This window comes from Calidris pugnax, unplaced genomic scaffold (assembly GCF_001431845.1).
Source record: "Calidris pugnax isolate Ruff unplaced genomic scaffold, ASM143184v1 scaffold15, whole genome shotgun sequence".
Classification (NCBI taxonomy): Eukaryota; Metazoa; Chordata; class Aves; order Charadriiformes; family Scolopacidae; genus Calidris; species Calidris pugnax.
Genome location: NW_015090774.1, coordinates 6,815,905 through 6,828,370, shown reverse-complemented (window position 1 = coordinate 6,828,370; position 12,466 = coordinate 6,815,905). Strand labels below are relative to the sequence as shown.

General features: G+C 38.6%; 1 protein-coding gene across 2 annotated transcripts in view; it reads left to right on the top strand.

Moving 5' to 3' along the window:
* MND1 (meiotic nuclear divisions 1) overlaps positions 1-12,466 on the top strand; it is a 41,376-nt gene that overhangs the window by 4,260 nt on the left and 24,650 nt on the right. For both annotated transcript variants that reach the window (XM_014943299.1, XM_014943308.1), the window contains exon 4: positions 1,160-1,308. In XM_014943299.1, coding sequence (XP_014798785.1) covers positions 1,160-1,308 — 149 coding nt within the window. The remainder of the gene's footprint in view (positions 1-1,159; positions 1,309-12,466) is intronic.

Below are 12,466 nucleotides of genomic sequence, written 5' to 3'. Positions count from 1 at the left end.
TGTAATGTTTGTGTAGTTGCCACTGCCCTTGACTAGCGTATCTTTATGGCACTGTGAGTAAATGAACTTGTGGAAGGAACTGCAGACAAACGTTGAATGCTGCAAAGCAGAGTTTTTCAGCTATGTCAGTAGCTAACAGAGGCTCTCAGGGGCTTCTGAAGACATGTGGTGCTGTCTTGATTGATTTGTCAATGCATCTGTTTAATTGTAATTTGGAGGAAGAGGATGCAAAACAGTTAATATAAGCAATGGAATTTCACATACAAAAATCTGGAGTGTAGAGTTTCTAAAACCATTAATACCTTTGAAACTGAATAGTCCAAATTCATCCTGCCTTTGAACGTAGAGGCATTAAGCCACACAACTCAGTTAGTCTGAAAAGAAAACCATCTAGCCTGTGGAAGTACCTCCATACTGGCATCCAGCCTATAGCTGCCAAAAGATTGGATGTTCCTGATCTGGGATCTCCTTTATACTTGAAATTTTCATACATGGAAAACCATAAATTAGCTCAAAAGTGTTCACATCTGCAATATTTGAGGATAATAATAACTACTTTCCTTTGTTGAACAGGTATCATTCTTAAAACGGTGAATTACACTTCACATTTTCTAGAAAATGAGCAATTATGTTCAGAAATGTTTTGGATCCTTCTGACTGGAGATGACTTTCTGTATTGGAACTGAATATAATCAAAAGTAAAATCTGCCCCTCCTGTGTCTGTAGACAGATGGCTTTAGTGCATCTGCTGCTCTTAAAAGCTTTGACAAGCATTACAAAGTGAAATGTAATTATGCTCCTAATGAAAAAATTACAAATGAATCCATGTTAGATTAAGTACCCTCAAGTACCCTCTCATGACTTTGTTCTACTATTGTACTTTAATATGCATATGTGTTTTATGATACTCATGAGCGATGTTTTACAAACATCTGGTGGCAGAGTGTAAAGAATAGCAGTCTTTATGTATAAACTGCTGATTGTGAAGGGATTCATTCCTTCAAGGAATCAGGCGTGGTGTCCTCTTGAAATTGTCCAGCTAGCTGACATTATAGCAAAATATTCATACAGATGATTGTAGACGATATCTTATTGTATCCATAATTCTCCTAAGCTTAGATGCTATGCAGTTCTAATTTTATATTTTTGCTTTTACTAGCCTCAATGTCAGTGAAAGAGATTCTTCAAAGCTTAGTTGATGATGGCATGGTGGACACTGATAGAATTGGAACTTCTAATTATTTCTGGGCTTTTCCAAGTAAAGCTCTTCATGCCAGGAAGCGTAAATTGGAAGAATTGGAGTCTCAGGTAAATCTATTTTAAGGAAAGCACTTGTTTATCTGAATGGGTTTGCTTTTTCCTCATACCCTCATGTTGTTCTTTTTCATATTGTGCTCTCTCACGTGTGCGTATGTGCATGTGCTCACACACACAGATTTTATGGTAGCAATCATCTGGCACACACGACATTCTTTCTCACTAGCTTGCTATCACTTCAGAAGAGTTTTGTAGGTTGTTCTGGTTGCAGCTTAAGAAAACTTATTGTCTGCTTGTTGCTGAAAACATGTTATTAATGACGCACAGCATCCTTTCAGGACCTCCTCTACATATTTAGGCAGCATATGCTTTTATGTGTCTTTCATATAATGAAGGCCATCATGTGGTAATGATCTAAAAGCCATGAGAGGACTGAAATGGATATCCCAAGTAAATGTGGCAATGGTTTCTACTTATGGCCATTGTGCTTTCCTGTCTGCTTTTATTGGTAGTTTAATTTGTGAGCACTTGTGTAATCCCATATATTGCACTTTTATTAGGCGAGAAGAGCAAATTGGTCATGATCTTCTGCAGAAGAGCAAGGCATCTTTTGCAGCATCACTGTTTTATGGATCTGGTTCTTTCCTACTTTTTAGGAAAGAACTGTCTTCTTTAAATTGAAGTTGGAAAGCATCTACTCATCAGTTCATTTGCAACTGGAGTACATGATAGCAAGATCAATAAACTAGCTTTATGGGCTGAATGCACTGCAACACTGCCAACTTTTCCCATGCTTATTTAGCATTGTGTCCATTCGTGAAAGAATCGCTTGAATTAATGCAAAATTACTGGTAGCATCTGAACACTTTTACAGGCACTATTTTCTTCAGGCGTAGCTCTGGTGTCATCATTGCCATTTTATACATTGTCAACCTCAAAAAAGGTTCCAAATTTATTGTGTAAAAACATGCTCTTTTCCTCAGCTTGAACTGAGAAAGCAGTTTGTGAATTCGAAGACTGTTCGCCAAAGCAGATTAGTCTGATTGGTGCAGCTGAAATTGCTTGTTAATGCATAGAGCGTGGTGTGGCCATCTGAGCAGTACCACTGTCAGTTAGCCCTTGCTATGCTGTCCTTGGTTGTAAATCTCAGTCATTGCTGAACTGAAAGAGTCCAGTACACTGTTCTGTTTTAACCAACATAAAATAATTTCTTTCCCTTTGCCCCTGTCGTTTTCATTACTGGCCTGGGTGCTCTAGATGACTGAAGGCATTTTGTGTGTTTGCTTGTGTGGATCTGGCAGAGGGAGGAGAGTACTGGCGTCTGTTGCATGCTTGATGCATCTGCTGCAATTTTCGAGATGAAGAGTAAGACTTGCTAGAACTTTCACTTCCTATCTCCTTATTCACTCCTTCATGTCATTTTTATGAGCCAGTGGTGCATTCAGGGGTCTGTGGCAGTAAGGAGGAGTTCTGCAGTCTTGCCCATCATTAAGTGGAACTGTGTATTGACAACCATTCAGCCAGATGCTTTGGACGGGTTGGAAAGTGTGGCTTGAAATAGCTCTTGTGGTACTGTGTGAGTCATCAGATTTTTAGAATCTGTAATTTTAGGTTCTGCTACTGACTTCCTCTATGTTTTGAGTAACGTTCTCAGCATCTTGGGTGACCTGTTAGTATCATGGATATAAACTGTACCTTGTGCGTACTGAGACTTGGTTGATAATAAGTTGTCCCACTGACAGTTTTGTCTGCTCCCTTACTGCCTTTGTTTTCAGAACTCAGGTGAGTCCAGACATTAAAAACTTCCTCAATTTAGCTGAATAAGTTTGTACTATTTTGAGGCAGGGATTTACGAGTCTGGTAATAACCGGGATTAAATTAATTTTTATTGACTGGTAGTAGCAGCGCACTGATTCCTCCTCCAGTGAAATTTCATTTGTGTGAAACAGGAGATCAGTTTAATCTTGCAGTGACTTGGAGGTGAGTTTCCTAGTAAAGTTACTCAGCTTACTAGTATATTCACACAAGTTTTATACCAGGCTACGTACTCTGCCAGAGCCTAAATGCGAACTGAGCAATTGAACAAATACATGCCAAAACTTCTGCTTTGTTCACTGAACACCCTGGTGCCATGCTCTTGTTTGCTCTTGGATGCTTTCTGGTTTTGCTCGTGCTGCATATTATAGCTAAGTAGTTGAATGAAGGAGTTGATATTTGTTGTCTTTGCCCTTGGGCCCAGTCCCATCGAGAATTTTAAAGATTATTGATCAGGCAAGTCTCTGGCATACCCTGATGGATATCTTCCTTGGAATGTCTTGCAGAATCTGCCTAATGTGCTCCACTGTAAGTATCCAAGGGCTGTCTACTAACATATGCTGAACTTCTTTAAATGTACTGTTACATTATTAAACATAATACCAGCTATTATTATGGAGTTATAATAAGCATGCCGTTACTGTACTGTAATGTTATTTTATGGTTATTCCTGTGTAGGAAATAAACTATGCTGATATAAACAATTTTCAATACTAAAACTGTTCCAGTTGAAAGAAATAGTATTGTTACCAGACCTTTATTTGCAAACCAAGTCCTGCTCCTAACGTAAGGGCTTACTAAGTGCTCTCTTTAGACCACGGTATGAGTCTTTAAAAACACTTCCATTCATTACCTTGCTTTTCTGAAGAGAATAGAAATGTTTCAGCCTTTCAGTGACAAACGTTTTCACTGGCTGAAAATAACTTTGCTGTTGACACAGTGGAAGGGTGGCATTTCAATGAGTAGCGCTCTGAACATTTTTACAAGATGATAACAGATTCTGTCTGTGAGTTCAAATTAGCTATTCTAGTGTTTGTATGCTTCTTGATGTGAACACATACAGATTTTCTTAAGGGTTTCTAAATCCAGTCACTGAATATCACAAAACTTCTTGTCAGAACATGCAAAGCAGAGGGAAAGAGTAAGCTATCGTACTGTTTCTGAGGCACGTTGCCTGTCTTTGATCATTCCCACATGCAGCTTGTGGCGTGCTGAGAGACATGTTTGCTTTCTGTGTCCTGACCAGATTGCTTGTTAACTACATGAGTTGGTCTCTTTCTTCAGCAGTTAAAAGCTGGAATCAAGCCACCTTACTTAAAGGACAAGTTTAAAAATCTAGCAGTTCGGTTCATACTGCAATTAAGGCTTTTTATCAGGACGCAGTTTGCTGAGGGGATGAGTAAGTAATGAAGGGAAATAGGTGATCCCAAATGCTGAACTGAGACATTTGAAGATAACGTGGAGGAACAGAACGAGCTTCTCCATGGAGCAAATTCTCCTATTAATTCATAGTGCTGAGGCTTACGTTTGACAAGGTTGATGTTTTGCCTGCATATGTTGGTTTTTCCATGATGTTTTAGCAAAATTGCTCATAGCTCTCTGCATCTTACAGAGCTTGTGATTGTGGGGAGGCTGGTTTAGGAACTGTTCTTGGAACAAAGCTTTTGTTTCAGATTTTTTAGTGATTATTGAGCCACACGCCAACTCGGAGACTCAGTAGCAAAGAAGTTTGACTCAGTCTTTATAACAAAGAGCAAGCCAGTTTTGTCTGGATGTTTAAGTTATACCTCACAGTGGCTGTGTATACCCTAGGTTTTTTTTAGGAAGGACTTATTATGCCATCAGTTTGATTTCCTTGTGCAGAGAGATGGCAATTAAACACAATGCTTGAAATAAAGCTTCTGCTGACATAGCCTCCCTCCCCCCATATTTCAACCTGCTTTTGTGGGGGCAGATGTTTGGAGAGGGGTGCTAACTCCTGAACTGACATATATGGTAAATCTTGTGCTGATCTAATTAGCATCTTGGTGCTCCTCACTATCCGAGGGTTACTGTTTGGACTTCTTCCTTTTTTTTTCTGAAAAGCAAGGACAGTGAATATATTTAGATTGTGGCATCTGCTGAAATCTTTTTCTCGGATAGCTCACAGAGTAAGAATTGCTAAGTAGCTCCCTGTGGATTTTGTATTGATTTGTTCTGGTCTTAAAGGTTTATGCTTTTTGGCAGATGTTTATTCTTCACCTCTTAGTTATACTTACGGAGCTGTGAATTGGACCACTGAAAAAGTATAAGATTTTGGAAGATTTTGGTTAGATGGGTTTATGGTTGTATCAGTACAACCATGAGATGGTGAAACTAGAGCAAGGGTGTGGATTGAGAAGTATTGTTTTAACAAGGTTTATAAGTGGAGGAATTTTTAATGGAACTTCACCTTTGTCAGGAAAACTGTGCAAGCGTTACTGAGAGGGTGTAGGCAGTTTTTTTCCTTCCATAAGAAAAGGTGAAAGGATGTGGTTTTATTCTTTATCAATATTTTCCTGGCAGTCAGGTTCTTACCTATGATCAAATATATTTTGACAAAATCAGATGTTTGTTTTTGACATAATAATACTGACAGTTTAGGGGTTTTATTAAACTCACGAAGAATTTGATTTATGCAGTGTAGGCAGGAAGATCATAATTTATTGATGATTCTGCTACCTTTTGTTGATTTTATAAAATGTAGATGTATAGAATGAGGAGACTGGAGATGAGCAACTCCAGCATGTAAATCACAGTCACGTTTGATGTGAGGCACAAGCTGCTAATGCATTTCATACAGTTAGCCCCTTGCGTGTTTGGGTTTTGCATTGTTCTGATGTAGGTGTTGCTACAGAAGGTTTATGAATGTGAAGGATGTGTTACCTGCTGAAGATGAAAAGGCACATATGCAACCAAAACCTTGACAACAGTTTCATCAGGTAGGAAATGGCGTATCAGGGAGTGAGGAAAACAGAAAGCTTTCTGATGTAACCTCAGTATAAACAGAGTCAGCTTAGATTTTCTTTTGTTTTTTCATCTATGTCTTTGGTAAAACACTTGCAGTTGTACTGTCTGGTTTAGATAAGGTGAATTGATGGTTATCTGCATTTTGCTTTGCAGTGGCTTGAATTAAGTATTAATTAAAGTAAGAAGTAACAGTGAGGCCTTTTTCACTCGAGCGCTGGCGCGTCTGCAAAGCACAACCCTCAGAAGCCATGAGGAGTGTCCCATCTCCCCAGCACATCATCTGCCATAGCCAGCATGACCGGGGAGATCCTGGCTGGAGTTGCACCGGGTGGGTTTCTTACTGACACTACAGGGCTTAAGGGAGGAAGGAGCAATTTTGGTGATCCTTGGTGGCATCAAAGAGTGTCTGGCATTCAGTATGACAGGGATATATGCTCAAACCATAAGGTCACAAAGGATTGCCATAGCATAATATAGTATTTTTAACAGATAGGGACCTGAAATAACTGCAAGATCTTTGAAGAACTTGGTGTTAGGGTAACTATTGACAATACTGTGAGCACTGTAATTCAGTAGCTTGGGGAGACAACCAGTTTACTTCCTTCCCCAGTCTGGTTTTGTGACAGTTCATTTCGGTGTTCAGTTCAAAGCCATTCATTTAATGATTCTGTTGTTAATTGTCACACCCCATTTCTCATGATGTTGCTCTCTTGTGGGTTATTCTTTTGTATTCTTCGGCTTTGCAAGGGAAAGTTTAACAGCAAACCGTATTATAGCTGCAGTTCCTTCTGAGAGCAGGATGATGTCACCTTGTACTGCAACAAAGATTAGACAGAATCTTTTTAGAGCAGGATACAGGATGGAGTTTTTATGCTGTTCCCTGTGTGTACTTCAAGATGCATGTGAGCAACAGAGACTTGGGGAGAGTTTCTGACAATTTTTTTTTCTCCCACTAAGCATTGCATTGGACCAGTGTTAGTTAAGATGGAAAGGATTAGTTGATGTTTCATTCCTTAAATCCCTGCCCTAGGGTTGGTAAGAGGAGGGATTTTCACTTCCCATGACTCATGTATTCAGCCAGGGGAAGAATTTAGAAGTCAGTACATCCTAACTCTCCTTTGGCAACTAGTTTAAAAATAAACAAAAACCAAAAATCAACTCCAACAACCCAGGAATGAACTTGTCGAAACAGAGTGACATCATGTGTACTGAATTGTTTGTACTTATGAGCACTGAAATATGACAAGAGAAAGGACTGATTTGGAAAAAAAAAAAAGACTTGGGGAATGCTATATTAGGAAATGCTTTTGTTAGGAATGCACATTGTTTGAAAATAGTTAATGGAAAAAATAATCATATTGGTGAGTAATCTGGCTTGAAGCCTCCTGGAGATGTTTGACAACAACTAAAAGGAGAGAACCTTATTTGTTCAGAATGCACACAGAAAATGTTGAGTTTTAACTATGAGAAAGTTCTTTCAAGATGCAGCTTGATTTATTTCTATGCTTTTGGACAGATATGTTTTTCCTCCTCAAATACTGTGACTGGATTACTGCATGGAAAGCTGCTGAACAAAGACTGCTTGAGACCACTGACTGAAGCACAAGCAACTTCTGCTGTCCCCATTGTTTCAGTCTGAGCAGCCTCCTCCAATTGACTCACTCCATTGTCAGTGTATTTCCACACAGTTTGGAGACTGATTCTGGATTGCAAGTAGGTACAAGTGCCCAGAGGTGGCTGGATTAAAGTAATGGGCCCTCAACTGAGGTACAAACCCGTGGAGATGAGAGATGTTCAGTGAGGAGTAACAGGCCTGATGGTGCTTGGAGTTGAAAGATGTTGCTGAAGATGCTGGACAAGATGCCAACTCTAGCTGGAGCTTGAAATCAGCCTGTGGGACCTGGGGCTGTGAAGTGAGGTTTTTGCATTGCTTTGTCGAATTGTCCTCAGTAGATGGTGTATCAGCCTTTAACAGAGCTCAGTGCTCTGTTTCGATTTTCAGCCTCCGTCGATGGTTCTGAATGTAGGGTCTCGCTGGTTTTTCTTCTGGTGGCAGTGATGGGCTCTCCCTAGAGGTAGCTGTGCAACACCTTTGGAATCCATGGCCTAATGGTTTTGATAGAAGAGGGTTTTTTTTGAGTACAAGATTTTCACATTATGATCAATTTGAATAGCTGTAGTAATTCAGTATGGTTTAAAAAATACTTTTCATTTATTGAGCATAAAGGACTTGCATGCATAAAGCGTCTTAAGGTTTATGGTGATCTTAAGCATTGCTGAAATACCTTTTGGAAAAGCTTAGAGCTCTCTTTTTAGTATGCATCATATCACTGTTAGGGAGTAGGTAGCAGAGTTGAAGAATTGTCCTCTAAAACCAGAGAAGTACATGAGTACTTTTGCAACTAATACATATGACTTGTGTTAGGAATTATTTATTTAGACATTTTTTCTTTAATATGTATGCTTACAATTTAATTTTATTAGGTTGCAGAAAATGTAATAAATTGTCCCTTTCCAGGAAAAATAAAAATCAAATTGCTGGAGAGTTCTCCCTTTTAATGCCCATTATAATACATAGGCAGGATCCCAGTGTGTTGACTAAGCAGTTGGGGCAGTCCTCCCATATCCATGCTGGGCCTTCCTTTTGCCCCTTGTATTTGAGGACATCTCATTTAGCTTTCTACTTTATTTATTTATTCCTCCTTGGATTGGCCTGGCCATTTTGATAATCTGCAGCCCCAGTCTGCTGGGTGATATCATTCCCTTCTGGCTCACTTGTTTTTTTTCTCTCTCTTGCACAGTAATGACTTTCCCAACAGAGGCAATTAGTGACCCCTTGCTATTTTCAGCCTGCAGGCTTTTACTGACCTATACATTTTCTTTGAAATAAAGGACTAGACATAAAGAAATGGCCAGCTGTGAAGCTGGTATGGTATGAGTAGCAAACTTCATGCGATCCAGGGGAAACTGTGGCAGTAAGAAGTATCCTAAAAGCAAGAGGTTGAGAATTTGCATCATTAAACATGGAGAATATGTTGATTGTATCTATGCTCATATGTTTGTTGAGCCTGTAAAGCCTATTCCCTTGATCAGTCTCCTGGAAGATGCTAATAAAGTTTTATTTGACGCAGTCCAGGGTTTTTGTTACCTCTTTGCATCTTGCAGTTGAAAAATGTTTATGTCTTGAAATGATTCGGAATTTAGTAAGTCCTAAAATGTCCAGCAGAGAATACTCTTCTAATGCTGTAACTTATTAGAGCCTTCTGGAATTATGTTTAATGGCATGCTACAAAGCCCTGGAGGGTATGCTTAGTTACTGCTGTCATGGCAGACTTCTAAAAATACTGTGCTCTGGAGGCTTCTGTTAGAATTAAGCAACCTCATAATTTGGTGTTCATTAGTTGAATTTCATGCTTTTCCTTTTACTAGCTGTTAATATGTAACTAGATTGATGGCAACTGTGAAGTGTAAGTTTTCCTTTCCTGCCTTCTTGATGAGCATAAGCTAAAATTGGCATGATTTAAGAGCAATTTTTTTTTTTAAAAAGCTGGCTCTGTAGTAACTATAAAGATTATAAAGTAGGTTTGAAGGAAGAATCCCACTATATTAAAAAGGATATATTGTTACTGTGCCCCAATAGTGTATATTATATATGGCAGGAAAAAGTACTAGCTTTTTCTAACAGTGTTTTCTGTGAAACTGTGAATTTTTTTGGCAATATCATTATGTGGTTTACCTTTCCTTTTTGAAGAAGCTTGCATACGTGGCTGCCGGCTCCAATCCGGACATTGCAATGAAATTGTTGACCTGAAATGCAAAGAAATTGGGAATAACCATGGGGCTCTCACTGCAGAAGCCCAGTCAGGTCTGGCAGAGATGCAGCCCTGTGCCCTGCACATCTCCCCGTGCCCCAGAGGAGACACGGCAGCTGCGAGCGACGGTTCAGCGTATCAGCAGAAGAAAGTGTAAAGGCTCACATGTGCCGTGCTCTCCAGCAAACCTGTACGTTTGCCTCTGCTGCAAGGGCAGGAGCTTCCAGCCTGGGGATAGGGCGGAGGCGATACTACTTTCAAAGCTGCATTTGATGGAGACAATGAGTTTTAATCTTATTTAATTTGAACTTTGACTTTCACCTTAAAAATCTTGTCACTCTGTTAACATAGCATATTTTCATTTCAGAAAATTAGCATGCATACAGGAATGCCAGCATGCAAAATACCAGCATGTGATTATATAAGTCTCACTTCATAGCGTTTTCCTCTTCTGAAAGGGATGAAATAAAAAAGATAAAAAAAACAGAGTATGAAACCAAAATGTGTGAAGTTAGTTTGAAACAGGGAAACTTCAGAGGAAAGATCCTTTTCGTCACAGTCAAACAGCTCATTATTGTTGAACATATGGTAGTTCCATTAAAGACTATTCTTTGTATCAGGAATTTGAGATGACTTGGTTATCTGTCTGAGCACTACTTTAAAAAGATGAAATTGGCGTAAAGAGTGAATATGTAAGAGTGCTGTCAAAACTCTGAAATTTGATAGATGTATTTTACTGAGGCTTTTTCTGATTTTACTGAGGATTTTACTGATAATATCTCAGGGTAGAATTTGGAATTTTTTTTTTTTAAGCCTGTGGAATAAAGTTTTGATTTGTTTTTTGTAGTCTTTAGTCAGGACTTGATCTCGGGGAATATCAGATGAATATTGTGTTTTAACTTGGGACTGTCTGTGCTTAGTCCCTGAAGGCATTGTCAGTGTATGACCCAGCTGGTTAGGATAGCAATCTTTAAAAGCCCTTTAGGGAAAAATTAGAACTTTTCTTCTTTGTCTCCATTTCTTTCTAAGGGAAAATATTTTCTAGTATTCTTTCTGTCTTGAACAGACCTGTGAACTATCACCTTGGACTTTGCAGATTTAGTAAATATGCTAATATGCAGTAACATGCATCCTTCATTCATGTCCAGGTATTAAAATTTTCTATAGTTCTGTCAGTCATGCAGATGCCTTTTGGATCTTTTAGCTGTCCCTATTAGACTTCTTGCATTTGTGAAACGGGGTTGAAGAATGAGGCGTTTCAGCTTTTTTTTTTTTTTTTTGTAGGTTGATTGGGCATACTTGGTATTTGTATCTGAGTAGACAGCCATCTGTCCCTCAGGTCGTGCCAATTATGCCAACTCTGAAAGCAGCCAGAGAAATTCAGTTCTTTCATTCAGGCTGCACAACTGTTTCTTTTCACCTTTTGTCTATTAAAGAGATTGGCCTGGAGTGGTTATTTTCTGTTGCATAACTAGTACTTACCAAATGGTGTTGCAAATGAATGAAGCAAAAACAAAAGCTCATGGCAAGACATCTTCTCTAAGTAAACTTAACTATTATGGTATCTCACGAAAGATGGGAAATAATTGAATGGAAAGCTACTTTTAATGTAGAGTGGTTTACTATATAGTAATAATCTTTAAAATAATTGCAGCTAGCAATATAGGGTTTGTACATGGATGGATGAAGGTTCCAATGGAGGGGGAATTCCTCATTTGTTTCTTCCGGATACTGCGCATGTTGTGTTTTCTTTATCCAAAGGCAATCACAGGAAGAAGGACTCATCTCATGCTCCACAAGACCTGAGAATAGAGCCATGCCTAATTTACCATTTGATATTTCAGATTTACTCTCAAGTGTTAGAGCGCTAAATAAATCAGGATTATAGGCCTACATTTAATCTTGAAACACAAAACGGATTGTGTTTGTGGGAGGGGCAAGTAAATCAGTATTACCCACATGAATACTGTAGCAAAACATATATATGCTGCTTGAGTGCAGAGATCTAACTTCAGAATTCTTTTTTTTTAGAATCTTCATACTACTTTGTCAGACAATTGTATGGAAAGTGAGATATTTGTTCAGTTAGTTCCCTGAAAAAAACCTTCACTTACTTTACTTGAGTGTCTGTTTAACACTGACATAAATTACAATTCAAAACTAAAAAATACCCACTCATTACCTCTTCAGTACTTCTGGAAAAAGACAGAACTTGCACACTGGCAGAATTAATAGCATGATATTTTAGAACCAATATTATTCACTTCAAAGAACCAGTGCACCAGCCATTCATTTCAAATAGCAAATATAACTTGTTTTGGGTCTCCTTTTTCTCCAGAAATCTCTATTTATTCCCTACCCTCTCCTAAGTTTTTGTACTCACTCTTTCAAAGATTGCATTAAAAATGAGTTAATCTTTTTATGGTAAAAGAGAATTCCTCTATTGAACATTTCCCCAGTATACCTTTATTGCAGTATTTAAGAAAAAAAATTATTGTGAGTACAGAAATATGGTGAGCCCTAACTCTGTCTCTTCTCTTTTTCTACATTCTGCTTCCCATCCATTTTATAGTGTTCTCTTGCTGAAAAAAAAC